This window comes from Cygnus olor, chromosome 23, assembly GCF_009769625.2.
Source record: "Cygnus olor isolate bCygOlo1 chromosome 23, bCygOlo1.pri.v2, whole genome shotgun sequence".
NCBI classification, from domain to species: Eukaryota; Metazoa; Chordata; class Aves; order Anseriformes; family Anatidae; genus Cygnus; species Cygnus olor.
The window spans coordinates 5,533,410-5,557,785 of record NC_049191.1 but is presented as its reverse complement, the minus strand read 5'-3'; the positions used below and the strand labels follow the sequence as shown (position 1 = coordinate 5,557,785).

General features: G+C 45.0%; 1 protein-coding gene across 1 annotated transcript; it reads left to right on the top strand.

Annotated features, from left to right (window-relative positions):
- Nucleotides 1-24,376, top strand: LAPTM5 (lysosomal protein transmembrane 5). The gene is made up of 8 exons (XM_040534979.1): nt 1-269; nt 9,098-9,191; nt 17,663-17,739; nt 18,448-18,576; nt 19,088-19,213; nt 19,753-19,848; nt 22,492-22,584; nt 23,581-24,376. Exons 1-8 carry the CDS (start codon nt 183-185, stop codon nt 23,653-23,655), a joined length of 777 nt encoding a protein of 258 aa, XP_040390913.1. The 5' UTR covers nt 1-182; the 3' UTR covers nt 23,656-24,376.

The window sequence follows — 24,376 nt, the reverse complement described above, 5'->3', positions numbered from 1 at the left end:
AGCAACACAATTTTGCTTTCTTTATTATTGAGAAATCAAAGACCTCATGTGACTGTGTAGATGACTTAACACATTTATAGACCAGGAAGGAAGTTGAACTGCACTGCTTGCTTCGCTTTGCAGTGGGGCAGCTGCTGCAAATTCAACTCCTCTAACTCCCAGCTGTGCAGAGGAATCCGAACATGACCGCCGAAACGACCACCGAGCCCCCAAAATGTTGCTTCTTCAACATCAAGACGGCAACAGTCGCTCTAGGGATCTTCCACATGGTAAGTTACAGAAGGGGGGACAGGGAGGGGGAAACAAGAAGGGAGAGGCAGAGGTGCAATCCTTGCAGAAGGTGTAATTATTGCAGATCACCAGGCTTCCTGACCGTTCATACTTCTGTGCTCCTAAAAGTGAAAGACAAATGATTTTAAAGGGATGCACAAGTTCAGGGGATCGGTGGGAGAGAGGTGGGGGAAAGGAAGAAATTTATTGTCCTGGGAGGAGTTTTTAACTATTTTTCCCCAGCTATACCCATTGGAGATCGTGGAAACTACCTCTGCTTCCTGTTATTTCCCTTGCAGCTTAATGCAGGAGCATTAATGTGGGAGCTCTCGCTCGTGCAGGGCTCGGCAGGGCCACCTGGACCTGTCGGTTAGGAACTGGGCGGCACAGGGCAATGCAAACATTGGGGCAAGCAATGTCTGGGTGGGCAAAGTGACCTCGTTCCCCTCTGTACGGCCACTTGGAGCCAATACACACCCTTTTGGTTTCCGTTTTGACATGCGGCTGTGCTCGGCTGCCAGCAGCTGGTGAGCTGCTCGGGGTGGTTGCAGATGGCAGTGAGAAGAGGCAACAGAGTCTGGGGGGGACGCTTCTTCCCCCCAGCCCGGTGGCAGAGAAGTGCTTTCAGGTGGCTTTGAGTCATGCTGAGGATGTGGTTTCTTGTACAGCAGAGGCACTTTAAATAATCCCTTCTGCTGCACTCAGTGCGCACAGTCACAGGTTGGGAGCCCACAGAGTGATAACAGCTAGCGGGGACTCGCAGCTTGGCATCCGTGGCAGCTGTGCCATGCACAAAAGGATGTGCCATAGTCCTGCCACAGGGCTGGCCAGCTTTCCTGGGGCAGCCAGAGCAAACCAGGCATGCCCTCACTGTGCCATAGTCCCCTCCTCAATCACACAAAGCCAAGGCTGGGGTCCAGCATGTGTTGGTGTAACAGTTTTGACTCCCATAATGCCAACCCTGCATACATCGAGAGAGGATTTGATTCATAAAATGAAGGGCAACAGAATCTGAAGATCAGTTTAGCTGCTTTTGGTAAGGTAAGGGAAAGGGAAAGCTTTCAGTGAAGGATAAGGGGTTATCAACATGCCAGGAACAGCAGCACCAGGGGTTGTTGGAGGCTGCAAGCGAGGGGGTGGCTGTGCTCAGAGCAAGGCAGTGGCTGTGCTTGGGTGAGCAGAGTCTTGGCAGCTCTGTGACGTGGGGCAGGAGGTGGCCCTGTGCCACCCCAGAGCAGGAGAGCAGAGACATTTGGGTCTGCACCACATCTTTGTGCAGCCTAGCTGCCAACATCTTCCCCCTGGCATTACTCGAAAGCCAGGTGCTGTAATGGCATTTCTAATGCCAAATTTTAATCTTTCGGGGACCTCAAAATATTATGAGATTGGTTTAAAGAATCATGCAATTTTATAGCCTCTTTTGCCTTCTGCTTTTTGAGCATCTAGATTACCCCCCAGGCAGGCTTCTCATCTTCTCACCACAAGCTCAAAACTTATAATCTCTCTGTTTTAAAGAAAAGGAAATTGCTGAATTTCTTGTGCAGTCTGATGACCCCAAGACACAAAAATTGAGCCGTATGAAAGCAGAGGGTTTGCAGCGGAGCACTAACAATTTCTGACAACCAATTAAACATGTAGCCTTCGCAGAGGGACGGTCACGAACTGTTTAGAAATGGGAGCTCATAGGAAGCCTACCCAAGATTTGAAGAGGAACTGGCAAAATGAGAGATCTGTGCAAAGGCAGGAAATGCATGACAGGGAGCTACGGCACGATTTCTCCAGAGAGCTACAAGCATGCCTTGTGATGTGAGCTGCCTGGTGTCAGTGGAGAAGCAGGCACAGAGAGAAAGGGAGCTAGTTTTTCCTAGCTGGGAGGGGGAATCATAAAGAAATGTCCTTTGTCTCTCTCCAAAGTCTGCAAACGTGTTGAAATGAGGCACAATTTTCTCATAATTGTTTCGCTGTGATGCCCCTAACAGAAGAGATTCCTGATTTTCACCAGTGTGAGATGGCAGAGAACGAGACACCAGCTCATGGTGCTGGTGGCCAACAGAGAAACCTTCAGCTCCAGTGACATTATATGAAAGATGTGTTATTTGAATAAAGTGTTGTACATCTGTTGAAGACACAGGATGAGTTTTAAACAGCAAAAGGCAGAGTCTTGGCGTGAGGCTTTGCAGTGCTCTCAGGAAGGACTTTACAGAAGAGGTACAAAGGCCACTCAGTGTGGGCAGGAAAAGCTGCTTTTCTTTGCAAGATGGCAAAGGCAGAAGTCATAAGACAGACATCCCGAGCCAGCCCCGAAGTCCAGCAGCCTCCCAACTGGTCTCCAACAGCAGCCAACCACTGCTGCCTGGAGAAGAAGGTCTTGGCAGCAGGACAAGTGATCCCTGCCCTATGCATCCTCCAGAGTAAGTACAAGAGAGACTGCTTGGGGTTACATCAAAACTCTCATAGTTTCTAGCTGTTGCATTAAAAAATCTCCAGCACTGCTGTGCACATATTTCCCTTTCAATCATTTCTTTTCCAAGTCTGACAAATCTTAGCATAACAGGGCTCTCCATGAGCAGAGGTTGTTTCCTACAACTTCTTTTATATTGCTGTGAATTTTATCCCTCAGCCGACTGTCAGCAATGGAGACATGATTCAAACCAGAAACTGTGTGGTACGCATAGTTGTAGTTTATAGCTTCTCCTATATAAATAAAAGGATAGATTTATGTGAGAAGACACCTAGATTCTCTGCACTGCTTGCTAAAAGGGTGTAAAGGAGGATCCTGGGTCCTGAAGCCAAGAGATGCTGTCTGGCTTGGGGTCAGTCCCTTTCAGAGCAGGTTGGTCTTGAAGGAAACTAGTTGCAGTGGTTCAAACCAGAACCAGGGAACAAGCTAAGTATTAAGCAGTGTGGGCAATCAAGATCTAGTGCTGGAGCTACCCATTGACCCTCCTTTATGTAGGACAAGCCTGCACTGAGCAGCTGAATGTGACTCTGAGCATATTTATGAAACAGACTCACCCTGTGTCTTAAGCCCATTCACAGGCATGGACTTAGTCAGGATAACCCATGTTGTAATGAGGCCTGAACTCTCTCATTTTTCAGCCAAAGCCATCTGCATGTGCCCTCTTTCTGCTCTGCTGGGACATAATTTGGCTCCCCCCTGCACCAGACATATCACAAGCAACGCGAACACACCGTGGGATCTCACCACGCTTTGGGAGCAGATCCTGCAGGGCCACAGCTGGGTCCTTCTCCCTCTGCCCACCCGTAGCTGCTGGTATCCTGGGTAGGAAGCTGCCATTTGAAAATAACAACTCATGTGCAGCTCAGCTGCTGCCACGGTGTCTGGCTGGGTGTGGCTGGTGGCAGGAGGGGTTAGGGTCAGCCTCTGAAACTCCGTGGCACAGCATTACAAAAGCAGAACATTGGTTTCTGGAAGATCAAGGCAGGGTATGTGGTGCCAGGGAGAATTAGCAGCTAATATGCAACCGGGGCTTAGATTAAGGAGCCAGAGATGCTCTTGAAGATGTGGGCTGACCCATGAAAGCATCTGGGGAATGTGCAGGGGCAGTCTGAACCTTCGACCCCGCTGCTGCTGGCTCCTGACAGTGACTGTCACTGCAATCCCAGATCCTGTAACTTCCCAAGTCCCTCCTGGTCCCCATGTGTCTGTACCTACTGTGTCATCTCAGTCAGTTTCTTTTACACAGATCCCCAAGAAAACCAGTTTGATTTTTGGAGTAGATTGTTTTGTCTTCCTGCTTTATGAGCTAACACAGAAGAATAGCAACCTTTTTCATTTCCTACCTCGTCTCCACCTTTTCGATGATGTTGCTGCAGGTGGACAGGGGAAGGGGAAGAGAAAGGGAATTTATAACTCAGCAGCGACATGGATGATTTGCTACATCAATACTGTTGGTTTGTATCGGTGTAAATTATTGCTGGGAGTCCCAGTGATGAATCATAGTGGTGCTGGGTGATAGCAATGCCATCAAACACGAGCTCTCAGGCTTTGTGGCGATGTCTTGTCCTCCTATAAATTGGATTTGTCTTACTGCTGATCTCTCCATAGGCAGTTGAAATAAATCATGGGTGTGCTCAAACAAGTGGGGAAGAAGAAGGAGGGGAATGAGGAGGGGACAGTCGTGTGGTTAGCAAAGCTTCACAAGGTGTTGTGAGGTGACTTGCAGGTGACTTTCAAAGGAAGCATGTGCAGGAATTTGTCCTTCTGCTTGTTGGCTCCTGCAGAGATTTCAGGTTATTTGACATCGGCTTCAAGAGCAAGGCCTGGCAGTTGCTGCTGTGCATACAGCATGGGCAGAAAAGGTGCAATTCATTTGCACCTAGTTCTTGATTAGAGACAAAGGTCTTGGAAAGTAGCATCTCAGTAGCTTGGTCTGGCCTCTGCCACAGCTGTGCTCTTCTCTTTGGTATCTCGGGGAGCAGAGTCCGTCTCTGGGACCTTCTCCAGGTCCAGTCCTCACCTGTGGATGTGGCTCTTGATGGCACAGAGCTGCAATTCGCTGTGCTTTCACCAGGCTGTGGCTGACTCAGGATATTCCACAGCCCCTGTGCTGCTACCTCGCCCTTCTGGAGCATCTCCAGCACACAAACTAGAGGGGGAAAGGAGGCAGCAGAAAGGAAAAAGATGAAATGCTCTGAAAGGAAACCAAATGGGAGCTAAAAACACTCCTCAACTACCCCGCCACAATAACCACTTTTATATTAAAGTAAGAAAAGGTGAAGCACTGAAAGTACAGCATTTATATGTGGTATTGTTTGCCTTCAAAGTGCCACGTGTCACCAGCTTGCACGCACCACTGCCAGGAGCCTTCGCAGCACCCAGTGCACTGCCAGAGCAGCACGTCACTATCCCCACTGGCCCCTGCTCATTAGAGCTTCAAGCTCTTTTCTCCGAAAAGGCTGGGTGTGAAAAAAAGGAGCAGCTGTCACACCAAGGCCACGTGCGTAAATATAAATAATCTGGAGATTAGTCAAGTGGCACAGATTTCAGAAAAAAAAGAAGGCACATGACGCAGCCTTTGACAGCAGCTTAACCCCACTGCAGCTGCAGAAGAATTATTCCCCAGGGAACAGGGGCTGCATGCATCGTGCAATTAATTTTCTGCCTTGCAAGACACCCCCTTGCTTGCTTAAATTAGCTGCCTTGGGTTAACGACTGGCTCTACCTTAGTCCTGCATCACTCCCCGGTGTTACAGATCTAACAGCCCCGCAGCAGGGGTTGGATTTTTACCAGCCAGTTTGCAGCTGTCATTTGAGAAGGAAGCGGGGTGTCCTCCAGAGGATGTGGCCATAGGAGAGAAGATAAGAAGTGGAGGCTGGTGGAGGGGCTGGGCGAGGCATCGCACTGAGCAGGCTGTGAAATGAGTGCCGGGAGGTGAAATTTCCTATTTTAAACCACTCTCTCTGCTATCATGACATAGCAATAAAAGGGAACAGGATGTTGCTCAGAGTTCTTGTGTCTGTCTGAAATGGGAACCTTTTGGTTTTTTCTGGAGATGGAGGGTGTATCTCGAGTGAGAGCATTCACGTAGCCCTGGGGAGTATATTCTCTGCAGGAATGGATCTGATCGTCTCACGCCAGGCAGCGGGGTGTCAGACCCGGTGTCAGACCCAGGGCTGGGTGATGGAGACATCTCCTGGTCCAGGCTCAGCACTTGTGATGGAAAGCCAAGGGAACGGCCCAGGGAGCCTCATCTCTTATCTCAGTGTGTTCAGTGGCTCATTCTCTCTATGCAAAAACCCTTTTAAATGGAAAGTTTAAACCAACTTTCGCTTAAAAAATCTTCTCATCAATCTTTCTGCTTGTGCTTGGGTTTCCTGTCTGATATGTAGGCCTCTGTTTAACAGAAACCCGAAAAAGCAATTTCTTCCTGTATTTCCCATGCTGACAGTCGAGGAGTTTGACCAACAGCAGCAATAAGGAAAGCAAAGTCTCTTGGGGAGCATGTACACGAATCCTAAGAAAAGTTAGGGCAGACACAAGTCAGCACGGGATCTCCATGTGTAGTTAGTTAAGAGGTGTTTTACATCTCAGGAGAGACCAGGTGTAAAGAAACTTGGGATCGCTGCAATTTCATCCTAGGCAAGGCTCAGCGCTTCCACAGGAGTTTAAACACTATTACATTAAGCTTAGTTCATGTTAATTTTCTTGTGCCCCTGTAAGGAGACCTGTCAGCCCCACAAACAAATTGCAATGCTTGTTTGCTGTACAGTGAAAAGTAAAGAAAACAAACAAACAAAAAAAAACTGTGGGATATTGGACAATCCAGAAGAAAATGAGAAAATGTGACACATCCAACTCTGACTCTAGACAGTATTTGCATTCAAAGGGAAGGCTAATGTCCTGGGTGGGACACCGGGCCACAGTCCCCACTGCAGCAAGCATGGCTTGGTGGATGCTCCTTCAAGAAGTGAAGGGCTCCCAGGTACCCTGTGGACGTGCTCCAGTTCTTTTGGAAACTGTGCTTGCAGCTTATGGCAAAGAAAATTGATTAATTTGGTTTGGAGGATAGTTCCTAGTCTTCTCCAGCTAATGCAGACGGTGGGAGAGTCTGCATTCAATTCCTGTCTCTGCTACAGGCCATTATCGCTGCTGCCCTCCCAGCCTTGCTTCCCCATTTCTGGGCCAGTGCAAAGCCTTTCCTTCCAGCTTCTTTTGTTTGCTTGCCTTCAATGTCAAGCATAGCGCAAGAGGCATCTGACTGCATTACTCCAGCCAGAACTTTGCCTAGATCTTGCATTGCACCTCAAGCCACCGCTCTTCAAAAGACAAACTGTGTTCTCTCTTCTGCTTGCTTAACAGCTAGGCTTGTCTCATCTCCCTGCAGTTGCTTGTTTTGTGCTGTTTCCCACACGCGGCGTTTGCAAACATAGCACAACCACAGCTGTTCCGGTTCCTCCCTGCCTGCATCACTTCTTCAAGCAAGTGTTGAAACGAAAGGCTGCTACAGCTATTGCGGAAAAGTTGTTTCAACTACACGGTACGCGAGCTTGTGTTGATCTTGGTGGCAGATATACTGGCTTCCTGCATCACTGCGGGGGTCAGATAACTCCCAGACAGAGGTGCAGTTCACGTAAAATGGCTTCTCTCACCTCTGCACAGTGACCTCTTTTTTTTTGCTGACGGTCCTTTTATTGCCTCCTGTCCCATGTAGCGTGCAGAATGGGTGCTCCCAAAGCTGGACCCGGTGTTGGTGGGGTGAAGACGGAGCCACGTTTGCACAGGTTCCCACATTTTTGCACAGTGCAGGATTTCCTCTCCTGCAGACTCAGTTCTCATGCCTCTGCAGGAAATCACACGGGGCACGATGGTCCCTGCGTTTCTGCTGGTCTGACTCCTGCTCTGCTCTCAGGCTGTTGCTGTGGCAAGAGGTCCTCCTGGACAGAGGTACAGCTCAGGCAGAGAAGACGTGCAGCTCTTTGCAAGCTGCCGAGAGGTCAGAAAGCTTGTCCAGACAGTGAGAGATGGAGCTGCAGGATGACAAGCCCATGTTTCCTGCTTCCCCAGGGAACGTAGCAGCAGCCTTCCTCCCCAGCTCCTCGTGCTGTGAAGCCAATTTGAAAATAACCCAGCACACCCTGTGCTGCTTTTGGAAGGTGCAGCTGTGTGTATAGGACTGGCAGACCATATTGTGCTCTTGCTTGCTCCTGCCTAAAAAATGCAGAAGAAATGAAGGACATAGCGAGCATGAGGGAGGACAGCAGAGAATGGAGGATGAGGAAGAAAGTGATGAACAATATGGGAGGCATGGTGGTGCTGAAATGTGCCTTCGAATTACACAGTGCTGAAAGTATCAGAAAGGTGATGAAGGAGCAATAAATGGCATCAGGGCAGTACTCCCCAGGAGGAGGTATTTGCTCTGACAACACTATGTGGGCACTGACTGTTGCTCTCTTGTGGCCTTGGACTTCTTGTTCTTGCATCCACAGCAGGTGTGATGCCCTGGGATGTGCTGTCTGTAGCATGCAGGGTGGGATTGTCCCCAGGAGGAGCTGTGGTGAGGCTGTCTGGCATTGTGGCTCTTTGTTTTCTGGGTTTATGTGCATGGAAATTCCCTGGACCTGCTGTCTGAGGTGCTCCGTGGTGAGGCTTCTAGCCTTAAAGACCTGCAGCCTGACTTCCCAGCACCTTACGTGTGAGCCGGGAGCTCTCTCTAACCTGGGGGTTAGAAATTATTTTTTCCCTGCAGAAGTACAGGATTAGGACTGAGACCACAGCTCCTGTCCTCACGCCATCTCACAGCCCACTGAGCTCATCCCTGGAGTCCGCAGCTTGGTAGTATAGCTCGGAAACTTGGTGGAGAAGAGAAAATAATTTTGGTTCAATGTAAAAAAGCACATTTCCATTTTTTCTCAAATAAATAAAAGAAGGAAAATGATATTTTTGTCAATGAAGTAGTATATCCAAACCTACAGAGAGATCTTTATTCTTTTTATGTTACTTTTTGCAATTTGAAATGCTCTTGTTACATTTAGTTCAGTTCCGAAGCAAAATGCAATTTCGAAATGTAAAGCCAGGACTTCTGTGATAAAAAATACTGAAACAAAACTTAATAACTTTATAATTCCTCCATCCTATTTCAGAAGCTGGCAGAAAAAGGCAGTTAAACCCAAACCATTAATAAACTGATAACTTTTCCCTCAGTGTTTGCCTGTAAAGGATTTTAAATCCTTCATGGCTGTCTCACTTGGAGAGCCACCCCGCACTCAGGACTGTGGCCGCTGTTTGCTCTCTGGAAACAAATCTGCTGATGGGAAGTTGGCCTGTGGCCCACTGAATTGTGTCTTTTGCCTTTGTTCTCCTAGGTTATGAGCATTTTGCTGCTGATCGAGTATTCCCTGGAGGTGGCAAGCGGGAAAGGCTTTTGCAAAGACCTGGACAAGGATTACTACAGAGTTGGTAGGTTGCAGGGGTGCTGGAAAGCAGCAGGGGGCAGTGGGTTTGAGAGGGAGCCCAAAATTCTGCATGGGGTCAGTTTTCTTTTTCATCAAAGGGAAATGGAAATTGGTATTCAGAGCAGATGGACCAAAAGCTCAGACTTGGAGAGAAAATTTAGCCTCTACAGATTTGGATTTTGGTTTAGTCCATGGCTGTGTTTGGTGTTTGGAGACCAAATGTGTGCTCAGTGAAGCTGTTATTTCTTTATTTCAGAGGGGCGTGGATCAGGCCCTCAGCACAAACTCACCAGTGCCTTTGTACTGCTCCAGCTTTCCTTCTCTCTGCAATACACTTTCCCACTCCCATCCCTTTGCCCCCAATCCCTCCTGTTTCTTTTTTTCAGAAAATGAGCTGTCTGCAAGACGCAGCTAGTCTGTTTCATATCTCACAAATAGTCACAAGCATCACATTCATCACAGCTGATTGAATTCCTACTGCATGAGCTAGGGAGGATCTAGCTTAGCTTTCAGAGACAGGCAGATTTCTCATGTAGGGTGCCATTTAGAAGAAAATAACTCCCCAAGCCTCAAAAATTACTTAGCCAGGCTAATTTGGCGTGAAGCTGTTTGGAGACAACAAACGCCTGGGTACTTTTTCCTTTTCTTAGTCACTTTTCGGTGTAAAACCACAAGTTGAGATAACCCTTCCCCGCTGTGCTCAGAAAGACGGAAACCAGACTCCCCCAGCCTGCATTGCCTCTCCCTGTGGAGAAGTCGTAAGGAGCCCCATAAAAAATACAACCCACAGCAGCAAGGACTTGCCCGTTCCCTCCTTTTCCAGCGTGTCCTTCCCCAGGCTGCAGAAATGTGGAGAGAGACCCCTGAGAGGGGAAGAAAAGGAGACCAAGCCCAGCAGCCTCCTGCACATCCCAACCTCACCTGCCCCGTGGTAGGGGTCAGGCTGTGGAAAGCACCAGGCATAGCTGCTGCCTGGGCGAAGTTACTGCCGACAGATGGGTTTGCATTTGTCAAAAAATCCATCTGGGTTTTAGGAGGCACTACTGTGATCCGCCACAGCTATTTTGACAGGCATCAACATTAAGTGGAGAATGGAAATTTGGGTGAGTCCTGCTACTAGGGCGCGGAGCAAAGGTCTGCTCTCGTGGTTCACATATTCCACATGGGGCTTTATTTCCAACCAACTCCAGGCTGGGTGGGTTGGAGGCTACTTTGCTTGGCTGTGGTCCACACGGGCACCTCTGCAGCTGTGGCTCATCTCAATACCCAGGGCAGACATGCATGATGACTGCTTTGCAAAATGCTTTCTGCAGAGATTTCCAGAGGCTTCCTTAAGGCAACGTGCAATGCACCAAACAGGCTCTAAAGCCCTGCTGCTTTCCTTGATGGGATCAGCACAACATAGGTAGGAGTACCCAGTTGTCCATTTCTGTAATATAGGTTTCCAGTTTTAATTTTACAGATAAAAATCATATGATGCAAGTGTTACCTTAAATTCTTCCTTTTTTCTTGTAGTTGGTTGGTTGTTGGTGGGGTTTTTTTGTATGTTTGTTCTTGTTGTTTTGATACACCTGGCATGGACATGGGCACAGTGGGAAATATTTTTTCCTGATGGTACAATACACACATGCATTCTGACTAATTCAGTAATCTGAAGTGCTGAAAACTGAACATGATATTTTCAGATCAGAATACTTTCCCACAGATACAGTTACATAAAATGGCAAGTGTTTTTCATGATTTTTTTTTGCAGAATGATCATCTGAGGCCAATAATTTTCACTTATCTTCCAGTATCTAAGTAAAATTTTTAAAAGAAAAAGAATCAAATTGTTAAGACACATTTTCCAGATAATTTCCATACTAAACCTCTATATGCTTTCTAAGCAATATGTGCACTTTTGCAAATCTGGAGTGTTTTCTTTAAGAACAGAACCGTTCCGAGTGGAACTGGCCCTGTTTTTAACAGCCCCCCCTCTTCCCACACAATCAAAATGACAGGTCTTCCCCCTCCCCCTCTTACACTGCCTCCTACACAAAAAGGAACATTTCATAATGAAATCCCCAGCACTTCCACTTGGCTTCTCTTCCCAAGCATTTTCAAAGGGCTCTGCCTGGGAGATTGAGAGTGCTTTCTGAATATAGTTGGAATAAACACAGCGCAACCCTTCTATTTCCAGAAAGTAGCAGGGAAGTAAGAGAGCTAAGCTGTACACAAAGTTCAATACGACTTCAAAACCCAGATGGAAGAGTTGGAGGACAATTTGGGGAGAGGTTCTGTAGATGCCCTCAGCATCTGCTGCTCTATTTGTAGATTCGGCCAGATTAAAGCACGTCTCAGAATATATAATGCTAACACTGTAGTCACAGCCCAAGAGTATAAACAAGGCAAGGTTTATGGGAAAATTCTTTCCACCAATAAATGATATGGTACAAAAAAAAAATACAGATAGCTCTTTATAAATAATGACAGCTCGCTCAGGATTTCTCAGCAGTATGTTTCAGAAGCAGGATGCTCTGTCCCTAGCAGCCTGCCACTCCATGCTGGTTTACAAGGTGCCACAGGCAGGGTGGGACCTAGAGCACTCCTCTGAAATATGCTTTTCAATTAAAGTTGACCAAGAGATTAATAGGAGACCTACTAAAAATGTTATATTAAAATGGGAAGAAGAACCCAGTTTCTTCTCTGTCCTTTGGGAACCCTTCAGGATGAACTTCCCACCTATAGTGGGGTTAACGCCAGGATGTTAGCTAGTCTAAAGCAGGTTGAACTTTACTACCTACGTAATATTTAAGCAATAACACAAGATTGATTTGTCCAGACAGAGGGAACAGGAAATAAACTCTGCTGTGTGGTGATCTGGGGCATTTGCATGCAATTTGGAAGAATCAAGTTCACATTTTTAGGCTGTCTCACACACAGCAGAAAGCTGGGTGTGCATTTCCCATGCAGCTCCTCCATTTCCATGCTATTAGAAACCTCCTCTTGGAGCTGAGAAGTGTTTCTAGCAAAAGTCTCCTTGGCAGTGCTTCAGTCTTTAAAAAAAAATACGAGCTTTGGCAGACTAGCTTTTCTTGCTGGAAAAAAATGAAACGAAAAACTAATCCCCCCAAAACATTTCAATTAAAACCTCCTTACGAGTTCTAAGCCACTTACATGATTGGTTTTCTGTCTTGGAGATGTTACGCCCCACTGCTTGCCATAGTTCAGATCTTTAGTATGTCTTCAATGCATGTCTTTTCGTATGCCTGAATTTTAATCACTTTTATTTTTCATTAATGATTATATAAAAATCATCACTGTGGGCAAAGTACAACTCAAAAAGTTGTTTCAATTTCTGCCCTGTCAGCCAAGAAAAATACCATGGTATGCCTGGACCTGTGTGCATGTATATCCCATATCCCATGGAGAAAATAGTCCCTCCTGCTCTGATCGGAGGCGGATCAAGCTGAAGGGACTGGGAGGCTTCTTTCCCTTGCTAGCGCTGCCCATCCTTCGAATGTGGCTGTCCAGAAACATTTCCCTGCAGCTTATCAGCAGCACACAACCATCCTCGACAATCTGTGAATACAACTGTTAAACCACAGCTTTATGAGCCTTGCTTGTATTTCCCAAGCCAGTTTATTGGCCATAAAATAGGAAGGAGTTTCTCTGCATCCATGGCAAATATGAGGAGTCACTCAAAGTCCCTCCTGGTTATATCCAGAACATAAAGCCTGATGTGAAGTTAATCAAAAATAGACATTTGGCAAATAAATTCTCTCCCTTCCCGTTTGTTGGGTGGGCTTATTTGGTACTACTTGCTAGTAGTGCAGCACTGCAGAGGCTCTGCCATGCAACCCGTTCAGGTTACACCACCTCCCCAAGAGAAATGTCATTTATTTCACAGCATCTAAATTCCTTCTCATGAAATTCCTTGGGATCTCTGGGAGACTCAGCTGGTCTCAGAGAGTTTGAACAAGAAAAAGTATAAGGCAGAATGTGTTTATTTACTTGCTGTTTTTTATTGCTCTATGCTGTTGGAAGAAGAGGCACCTCAAAATGGACAAGCTCTCACCATGCTCTGCCAGCAATGAAGTGCCATTGCTAGCATGCAGGTGGCTGTGGAACTGAAATAAGAGTACAGTCTTCTAGGGCCGAACAAGCGCAGCAGGTTTTGTGAGGAGTAACATTTCTTCCCTGCCTGATTTTGTAATCATAAAATCAGAACAGAAGTAAGGTGGGTCCCTGGAGGTCTCCAGCCCAACTTTCAGCTCACAACAGGGCTGACTCCAAAGCTGGGGCAGCTAGCCCAGGGCTTTGGCCAGTTGCTGTTTGCAGATTTCCAAAAAATGAGGATTCCATAACCTCTCTGCATCCCTGCTCAAGGATGCATCACCTATTGTAAGATTTTTTTTTTCTTTTTCTATGGAATTTCCATTACTGTGACAATTGAGTCTTTGCTTGCAATAACAGCCCTCGAAGAGCCCATGTACCTCCTACAGGGGCAAACTCTGGTATTCTCTGAATACTTCAGTATTTTTTAAGGTGGTACAGAAGAGAACAGCATATTCCCGAGACAGGCAGCAGATGAACGTGTGAGAAGAGCGGAGGAGAAAACTGTGGAGTGAAGCCCCTGTGTTTGAGATTATACAGGTGCTCAGCCTTGCTATAAGAGACCTAAATTTGGCCATTTTCTGAAGCCCTTTAAATACAAAGGAGACAAACATTCATCCTACAAAGGCCAACTAAGCATGAAGGGAGAGACTGAAGGGACATAAAAATTACTTTCTTAACATTTTGAACCACAGATACTCGGCATGGAAGGAGCCTGTTAGTGATGCTGAGCCGGGCTGCGGGGTCTGCTGTGGCCGAGTGCCTCCAACCCCAGGGACCCTGTTTCTGTTCTGCTGGTCCTGGAAGGCAAGCTGCCACACTGCCAGCCCTTGTGGAGTATTTCAGGTGTCATTTGGCCTCTCTAACATGCTCTTGTGTTCCCATCCCACGGAGGATTTGCATAGGCAGGGTAAGAGCCAGCAGCTACCACTCTCCAAGGGTTCACTCCTTTAGTGCATTCTGCTAAAAAATGAGAAAAAAAATGGATGTGCTCTCACAAAGGAAGAAGTCATTTTGTCAAAGCAAAATCTTTGATTACTGAGGCCATGTCTGTTGGTGCTAAAACATCCCTGGAACGGAGAGATGTGCTGCCAGCAGAAAGGGCGAGCGTATCTGCTGTGAAGAAGCAGGAGGCAGGCAGCGGGTGGAAGGTTGCTTCTGCTTGCTTTTCCTTTTCCTTTCCATCCCTCTGTGCCTGTCAGGTTGCAGACTTTTTGTTTCTTTGGGTTTTGTTTGTGTTGTGTTTTTTCTTTAATCTAGGTTCTGCTTGGGAAGTTCAGCTGGACAATTAGCCTGCAGAACCAAAGGCCGGTTATCCCATTAATTAGCGAGCCTGCCGAGAGAGCTGAAGCATGAGACCAGGCAGAAAGAGGCAGAAAAACACAGCTGCCTTAAATCTGAGGAAACACCATGCTAAAGAGAGAAATCACCTCTGGGGCAGGCAGCTGATTGCTGGTTCTGGGAGGAGAACAAGGGAAAATGGAGTTTAGTGGGGCTAGGGCTGTTTGCTTTTTCATCCATCTCTGCAAACACTGAGCGTGTTGTCTTTGTCAAGCTCTTCTTTATTTGGAGTTTATGCTGTCCGTGTGCTAACCTTTGGTTCTCTGTGCACCAAATCTCAACCTTGTCTCTACTCTCCTGCTTCTGAGAGGTGGGGTTGGTTTTCTGCCTTGAAGCTTGGGCTCTTTCCGTGACCCTCGTGAGCTGCAAAGCTGCAAGCAGCCTCTTCTGCAGTACAGCTCCGTCTCCATTCCCCTTTCTGTTCTTGTTTGGGGCTTGCTCGGTTTGGGTTTCCTTTCTCTGCTGTTGCCTAAGACTTCTTTCTCTTCTTATGTGTTTCAATTCTCGTTACTTTGTAGTGTTATGGTTTTTTTTTTAAAAAAAAAAAAAAAAAAAAAAAAAAAAAAAAAAAAACAGGATTTATTTTACAAAATAGAAGTGAAAGCTGTAAAAGCTGCTCCCTTATTTTGTGCTGTCAACCTCTCTTTTTTCCTGATATACTTTAAGTGTTTGTTGGATACTTTCTATCGCTCCCTTAGGTCTTTCCTGGCTGACACCTGCATGTGCAGCAGCTCTTGTAGTGCTGCTGCCTCTCTTGTTCCAGATAAGCCACTTGTGCTCCTCCGGGAGATGTGGGCTCCTCAGAGGGTTTTTCCCTTCGAGCTCCCGAAGGAAAGGAGTTTCTCATGCTCGGGGAAGGAAGCGTTGGTCAGAGCTTCTTCTCAGGCTAAAGGTTTCTGTCAGCAAATGCTGTCTCTAGAGGAGGCTGAAGCACGCTGCTAACTACTTGAGAAGAAAGTAATGGAAGTTAGAATACCTGACTGCTGTATCAATGCGTTTAAATGAAAGTGGGTGCCCTCTGCTAGCAAAGGCCGCGCAGCGAGGAGCATTGGTGCCACCTGCCCTGTCTGGCTGCCAGCTGTGGCTCAGCCCAGCTGTCAGGCGGGTCTTCTACAACCCTGGAAGTGCTCCAGAGCTTCTCGCTATCATTTTTAGTCCTTTCTGTAGCTGGCATTTGTCCGTACCCACACTGCTTAGAGCTGGACGCACACCTGACAGTTTGAGTATGTTGCAGTTCCTGCAGCTCATGGATGCTCCTCTCCTGCCAGATGTCACGGGCATGACTGGGTGGAAGGTCTGTCCTTCTCCAGCACAGCTCTTGCTTTGACTGGGGACAGCTGAGTGAATTTCAGTTCCTCAGAGTAACTGGCCAAATTATGGCATAGCTGCAACTGCTCTGGGGCAAATATTTTGTTGCTGCAAACAGCAGTGTTGGGATTACCTGCCAGAAAAAGAGGGACTTCTCTGCCTCAACATTTATATATGTGTATATATGTGTTATATATATATATAAACAAACAAACAAACAAAAACTGTTGTTATCAAAGATAAGAATTGAGCTAAGGATAATTTAGTGTATGCCCAAACACTAATGTACTCTCCCGTCCCCTGGAAATGTAACGTGGTATCAAAGCTATAGGCAAAAATCCTCGAAGCTGGCCAAGGTGGCACGGTGTCTTTGAGAGAGGGTTTGGGGTGGAGTTGTATAATATGGAGCAGTGAAAGGATTTCATTGCAGCTGGAATAGATAAGGAATCCAATATATGACAACATAATTTCTATATTTCTTTATGAAAGCAAGTGGAAGGGCTTAAAGAGGTAATGGAAAAATATAGTTAAGGACTGGATTTATTCAATAGTCATGGAATAAATTGGGCAGCTGTCTGCAGGGAAAACAAACCAGTAATCAAACCTTTCTGATGTCTGAGGGATGTTGTACCTCTGGAAAGCATCAGTTGCTTTAAAAAAGCCAGAAAAATTAGAAGTTTGGCTCTCTTCTAATAAGTCTAAACCCTTTATTCAAGCATTTTGGAATTGGAGACCCAAATAATGTGTTGCTATTTTAAATCCAGGTAAAGCAATAAGAAAGAAATCAGGCTTGAGCTGGAGGAGGCACTACAAAAGACTATGAATCATGCAGAGGTGGATAAAGAAAGTAGAAGTGCTTTGCCTTTGAAGAGAGCTGCTTTTTTTCTTCTTTTTTTTTAAGAAAAAAATGACACTGTGTAGACTGCTAGAGATCAAATATGTATAGTGTTTGGTGCAAGCAAGACTTTGGTAGTCCTTATCAGGACAGGCTGCAATACCAAGAGGGAAAATTGCTTCCTGGGAACTGTTCAGTAGGAAGCTACACACATGGCAGAGATCGCCTTCCTGGGCCCACAACGGCTGACAACAATTACCTGGCCCTGTAGGCAGAACTACCTCATGTTGTTCTCCTTGCATGTTCATTTTTTTAAGGAGGATGTTGCATTTGGCAACTACAGAGACTGGATGGAGGCGAGGTATTTCACTCTGAAACTCTGTGGTCCGTGCTAGTGGTGGGTGGTTGAAATTTGTGCTTCTTGTCTGCTGAAGTATCTTGCAGATTGTCCCACAGCTTTTGCTGTTGGTTTGTTTATCTGTGTGAGTCTCAAATAATTTCCTGCTCAGACTTATTAATCTAGCATGCCTAAAACTACTCTGCCTTTTATTATTATTATTATTATTATTATTATTGTTTTACCTTAATATTGTAGCCCAGGATATTTAAAATTTCAGTCCAAGCAATAAAGACTTTTGGCTTCCATGTGCCTGAGCTTAGAGCCTGCACAAGGAGAGGGCTAAAGTAACAGAAACTTCAAAGACAGATGAAAAAGTGAGTGCAGAAAGTGAAAAGAGGGCAATCTCCAGCACTTTGGCTGCATAGCATTCACTCTGTCACATCTGCAGTTGTTTCTGCCAGGTTATCACAGTTTAACTCTTCCCTAGAGGTACAGTTGAATAGGTACATTAGACTCCAGCTTTTAGTAATGTGGAAATTACTTTTCTTACTTTTAGCTGATGTCATCACCAGTTTCCTGTTGATCATCATGCTTTTTATCATCAGCTTCAACCTGCTCCTTGGTGTGGTGAAGGTATGTTCTCCACAGATAACATTCAGCCGCTTGCCGGGGCCTCACTGTGTTAGGGGAGGTATTGGGGGAAGGGCTGGAGGATGCTCATTGAAAATGCTGAAGTAAGACCAAAATGATAGGTAAATATCTCTGCTCTTTTAAAACAGGGGGAGGGCAACTGGTTTTGCAGTTTCAGGCTCATTTGCAAGGCTGCTAACTGCCAGATTCACCAAAACTGAGTGACATTTAAATCAAAGCTATTTATTATGTTATGGGGTGGAAATATTCTGATTTGGAAAAGTTGCTGTATTGCCTCGTTTCCTTGCTCTTTTGCAAGTCAGGTCTTGGAGGGGAGCCGTAATTCCCCTATTACATGAGGATTCGTTTTCTATTTCAGGAGAAGAGATGACTGTGCATTGGTCTGGGAACTCGGCTTTCTTTGTAGCACAAAACTTGGGGTAGCTGAACAACAGCTCTGGTGGGATCAAGTGTCAAGGTCACAATGTGAAAGTTGATGGAAAATTTCTGAGGGGGTTGAAAAAAAAATCCATGTTGATACTCTTCACTGTTTCTGAAGCAATTGTTACCGCAATATCTGGAATTAGAAGCAGAAATTCTAGGAGAGGATTTGTTCTCAAAGTACCTTAATACATGTCCTTTCTGGTGTCGATAGCTGGTCTCTTTTTCTCACTCAGAACAGAAATAACTGGCATTGCTTTTCTTTCTCAGAATAGGGAACGTCTCCTGATCCCCTTCCTTGCTCTACAAATCATGGACTTTCTACTCAGCCTCCTAACGATGTTCAGTTCCTACATACAAGTCCCAGCCATCATTTCTATGTCATCCCTTAGCCACATGGTAGGTCACAGCTCGCTGTCGGGATGGTGTTTGGTGTCCTCTATGGGATGAATGCCCATGCAAAATGTAGGGGTACAGGGTCACTGCCCTGGACCACAGCTTTTTATAGAGGTGGATCCTACACTGGCTGCAGGCAGGATGCAATCCTTAGGGGTTAGAGAATCCACAAGGAAAACGAGTGACAGCTGGGATAGTGTTTAATTTCCCATGTCTGGGAGTCTTCCTGTTGATTTTATTTTCTGTCTCAGGGCTCTGGGGAGGTTGTTGTGAGTGTGCTGAAGATAAGCTAGGAATATCACTGCACCAGCTAGAGGCTTCTTCAGAGGAGCTAGTATAAACGAACCCAACAAGATGGTTTGCTAATCATTTTGGCTTGTATAAGTGAATTAAATAGCTTAGGTTGTAAATGAGATGAAAGCAGAGGCCTGTGTAAATGGGGGAAATCTATAGACGTGACACAATCTTGTAATCATAACCAAAACCCTGTTCCCTGCCCTTCTTGCTCTTGCAGCAGGGACGCTCGAAGATCCCATTCCTGGCTCTGCAGCTCCTGGATTTCTGCCTGAGTATTCTCACCCTCTGCAGCTCCTACATGGAGGTCCCCACCTATCTCAGCTTCAAGTCTTCAGACAATGGGGTAGGTGGTGAGCAAGCCCAGCAGATTTGTCATGCTGTGAACTGCTAAGAAGTTTCTTTCAGTGGCTGTTATGACAAAGTAAACTTTCTCTGATCTCTATGGCATATCCAGAACTGCTCTGTTTGATGATAAAGAAGATTTTCCATATGTTCTCACCAACACAGTGTTCTTGACTGACAGCTTGCTTATGCATGTGTTTCTTAAAAGTACACTCTGTTTTTCTTGTAAGAATCTTATGGATGCAAATTGCAGAGCAAAATAATTTGGATAGAGCCTGCCTGCATACATTGAAAATGCATCAACTTTTCATCTTTATTAAACAGTCACACTTTGAGTTCTCATTTAAATAGTCTTCTGAAGATCTTTGCCAAAGGAGTGTTACCAGCAATAATAACAATAATAATGATATACCCAGAAGTAACTGGAGATGTGCTCGTTCTGAGAGGCAGGCTGACAAACCTGCTGGGATATCCAACACATTATGTGACCCTGGGAAAGGGCACAAGTGCTTGACTGAGACCCTCTACCTCTTTCCACAGGGCTTTTTGCCAACCCTGGAGAAGCTGCCAACAGAGGAATATGCCAAAGTGATGGTCACCTTCACCATTGCATTCATTGCTGTCCTCTTCTTGAAGGTAAATATCTGCAGGGTGTGGTGAGCAGTGAAGGCTGAAATAAAGCTGCCTTGCCTGAGGGACAGGAGGAACTGGTTCTACTTCTCTCTCAAATCTTCCAAGGCCTTGGAAAGCTTTCTCAGTCTCTCCTTGGGTGCAATAGGACATATGCCTCAGTGTAGGTCTGATCCTCAGATCTCTGTTTTTATGCTTCTGCAAGTGTGAGTTATAAAGCAAGCTCTCTCTCATGTTTAAAAACTCTTACTGCCCATTCATCTCTAAAAGGATAAGATGTTTGAAAACAACTTATTGTAAACTATTCTGCTATTGTGTGACAAACTAAATTAGATAATTAAACAGCAGGTTAGATCTTCCACTTGGGTAAGTTCTGTATGTGTACTGATGTAAACAGAGCAATGCACGCTGATATTCTGAAACTTAATTAAAAGCAATGAGCTGCTAGATTCTGCTTACATCTTAGAAAACTTCACTGTGAGAGGGTTTCTGTTCTTCCTGCTTCACTGGATCACAGAACAGATTTTTCACCAAGGGGTTTCAGACCAGCTAAGAAAATCTCATCTTTCTCCAGGTACTTGAGCAGATTCTGTCACAGAGAAAATCACTAATTGTTGATTGGAAAGCATTTTTTATTTAGACTCTTCCTAGGTGGCCAGAAAAGCCAGTGTGGAATGGAGCTTCTTGTATGATTGCATTTGAGCATATATTTTAGTATTTGCATAAACTGAGCAATAGGAGTGGAGATAACCCTGAAACCCAGCTGGCTGTGTGGGTTTTCAGCAGAAATCTCCCTGACCTGGCAAATCAGTTGGTTTGAATTTTCTACCGAGTTAGTTACAATGAGTTTTTGTGCTGGAGTTTGCAGATGGAAGGATTGGGGAAGATCAATCTGAAAGATGAAGTGGACAGGTACATATACTCCTTGGTCTACTGAGGTCCTCAAAAGTCCCCAAAACAAATCATTAGGAACCCATCCTTCAAACTTAGTGACAATTCCTTCCATCTTCTATGTCTAGCAAAACCATTGTCATGGGAGTTCCTTCCCAGTGATTTAGATCTGATGAGGAACAAGGCTAGAACAGGAAATATTTTATAGCTAAAACAGCCATTTGACCAATTTAGGGCCCATCAGCTCCAATTCACTGACTGCCCCCACCAAGATAACATCTAAATCATCCCCTCTACCACCATCATGATAAGAATGCAGAAACCAAGAGGAAGTAAAACATTTCTGATGGAAGATGAAAGAAACTATTTAATTACTTCTGAAGTAGCTCACTGCTGTTCCCTCCTGACGTTTAGGACAAGCTTCCCATCCACTTGTAATGCCAATGGCTACCAGTGATGTCTTCCATTTTCAGTTCAGTGTGGAAAAGGATATCCTGCACCAACTCAAGTGTTTTCTAAGTTAGCCAGTAATGGGATGATCCCAAGATCACTGGATCCCTTTGCGTAAGCTGTGTGTCCTACAGCATTCTGCTCAAACCTGCTATTGCTTGCAGCAGCCTTAATGTAAGCCAACTCTTACAGAATTCAGTGCAGATTCTGGATAGGCACTGCAGCAAACTCTTCTGAAAAATCAAAGTAAAAAAAAAAAAAGGATTTTTTTGTTATTAATTTTTTTTTTTACTTTATTGGAGTTTCTTTAGGGGTCGAGTGCTTTTTTTTGGTACAGTTTGTATGATGGCTTCAGTGTATTGCATGTTTGCTCTCTGTGTGAAGAGGCTTTTAGAAGGAGAAACTTTTTGCAGTATTCCCTGAAGGTGCTTAAAGTTTGGATTTACCTCCTCATCTCTGTGAGTCTGTTTGAGAGGCAGATTCCTTTAATACAGATACTTCATTCCTTGTTCTCATTCTTTGTATTGGCTTTGTGTCAAGACAAACAGTCCTCATTGTTCTAGGAAATCCTAAGCTACATGCCTTGTTCTTGGGACATATAACTCCCTATGTTCCTTTGAAAATGTCAACTGTTTTTAAAGTACGGTCTTACGCCAATAAAAATAAGAGGCACACGACTTCGCCTCACTGCACAACGTAGGGAAAATATTTATTTAATATGGTATGTTTTACAAGCCTTGCTTATTTTCTTGTGCCATAATCTGTCAATCGATCCATTTTTCTCAGAAAAGCTCTGTATTTACTGCATGTTGTAACTCTGTGAGGTGCAAGGCAGTCTTCTCAGAAAAGTGTAGCTAATGAAAACATAGGATTTTCTCGAATGAGCTGACCATTCAGGTCAGTCTTAATTGACCAGGGGGCCTTGGACCTCTGAGAGGTGGATTTCGTGCCCATCCACATGTTTCTGAGACATCCAGGCTTTGTAGCCTGCTAAGAAAAATAACACAAAAATCAGGACATGCTTTTCTTTCCCACCTGATGACATCGAGCACTCAGCAGTCTTGAGCGTGTGCTTTATGTTTAATTACATTAATAGTCCTATTGACTTCCCACACGAGTGGGCTGCTCTGAATAGATGGAGTTTTCACCTTTCTAGTGAAGGATCAAGACAGACTGATGTAAGGCCTTGGGATATACGGTCCCAGACATCTCTCAAGGAGAGGACAGTGGCAGGCTGATGGCAAGAGTGGAAAAGTTCTTGTTGGCATGCAGTAAAATGGTGGACTTCCCTTTCCTTTTCCTTTTCAGGCTTATATGTTCAAATGTGTCCTGAGCTGCTTTAAGTATATTAAAGCCAGCAAGAGAGACAGTGTGAAAGTTGACCAACAAGCAGTTGAAAAGGTGAGTGAAGACTGCTTTAAGTTTATCATGAAAAGCCATGGTTTAAATGGAGTGATGTATGATGATCCTTACTTTTGCTCCTCTGGTGGTCTGAAAGATGGTTCAACTTTTCAAATATTCATTGACAGGTACTAATAACCAGTTTACAATTATGTAATATTTCATTCAATTTGCCTTTGGAAGGTTTTATAAAATATTTTTTACAAATGGTATCAGCAAGGAAGCTTATACGCAGACTTCAGGCAAAGTAGATAAATGGGAATGTATCACTTTTAATCTCTGATCTGCAGATATGTTTTTAATTTCAGGTCAACTTTGGTTTCTGTGCCTAACAGTGCTACTCCTGTTTAAAATTAAGTTTGTCTTCACCTTTTTCTGGATCAATGTCTGAGAGATTTGGTGCATTGCCCTTCATTTTAAGTATGCTAAAATGTGTGTAGTGTGTGCATATATATTTATATTAATCAATGTCCATACCTAGATTACTGGTGATCTCTTTAATAGTAGCATCCAGCTGCCCTGACACAATGGAAGAATATTGAAGACTTTCCAAAAATGAGAGATACTGTAAAGAGGGATGAGAAGTAAAGAGGAAGAATATGGAATGCTAAGCTTAGGCATTTGTCTCGTTGAAATTTGGCAAATATAACCCTTGTCTTGCCAGCAGTGTGTGCCCCTGCTGTGCATGCATCAAGGCCCTCAGCAATGATCTGATCTTAGCTTCTTTGTTTAGGCAATGAGCCTTATATTCCGGGCATTAAAGAGTTTTGGTCCACTTGTGGCAATGCTTTGGGACACAGAGGTGGGACTGGCAGCAAAGTGGTTGTAAAGTGCTGCTCACCTCCAACTTTTCTGGATTTCTGCCCTCCATCTCCTACAACCCACCCAGTTCTTCTCCCCTACTTTGAACTGGGAAGAGAAACATGTCCAAGATAAATTCACTTGGAACCCTTCGTGTGATACCCAGAGCATGACTATAATATTCTTCTCTTTCAGGCTGTGCTGCCATCGTATGAGGAAGCCTTAGAGCTGCCCTCCAAGGAATGCCCACCGCCCTACGTAGCAATCTAAGATCCAGTCCTGGAGAGGAGACATCTGTACTGCTGTTGGTGCCTCTTACCCCTTCTGTCAGATACTCGGCCTCACTGAGAAGTCCTTACTTTATAGCATATTGTGCTTATTACACTCCAGCTCACTTTATGAGCCTATGAAGAGTGATGGTGAACCACTGGTGCTGGTGCTTCATTCTACACTGGCAGTTTTGAGCTGGTATTACTGAGTTGCAGTGCTAATTGTAACAAATTTGGCACCAGGCATCAGAGGTTCCCATCACTGGCCTCTGACATCTGCCTAATGTGGAAATGGAGGCATTGGCCTGGATCCCTTGTCAGGCAGGATGCTGCTTCTCATCTGTCTTACATCTCTAACCCAGCAGATGAGGCATTTAGGAAGTGGAATGGGGGGAAAAACAAGCAAGAACCTTTTCTCTGAGATAGCCCAACCCTGAAGTATGCTATGCTAACCAGCATCTTTTAATGAGGACCTAAGGGAAAGTGATCAGCAAAAAAATGAAGTTCTCAAATGAACAACGATGCAGCTTTCATTCTGTCTGCTTACGATAATGATTAATAGTGTGTACTTCAGAATTTAGAACATGCTGGAATTGTGACAGTATTGCTCTGCCATTTTATATCTGAGTGTTTGCAATTTTTTTATTTTTTATTTTTTTGCTTTTAGTGTGAATTGAAAGATAAGTTTCAATAAAACAATGAAAAACTGTTAACAGCTTCAA

Excerpts from the sequence above, each read along its gene's own strand:
- LAPTM5 (XM_040534979.1), top strand. The coding sequence starts at position 183 with ATGACCGCCGAAACGACCACCGAGCCCCCAAAATGTTGCTTCTTCAAC. Across the intron at positions 18,577-19,087 it reads TGTCATCCCTTAGCCACATG|CAGGGACGCTCGAAGATCCC; the intron begins GTAGGTCACAGC and ends TTGCTCTTGCAG. Across the intron at positions 22,585-23,580 it reads ACCAACAAGCAGTTGAAAAG|GCTGTGCTGCCATCGTATGA; the intron begins GTGAGTGAAGAC and ends CTTCTCTTTCAG.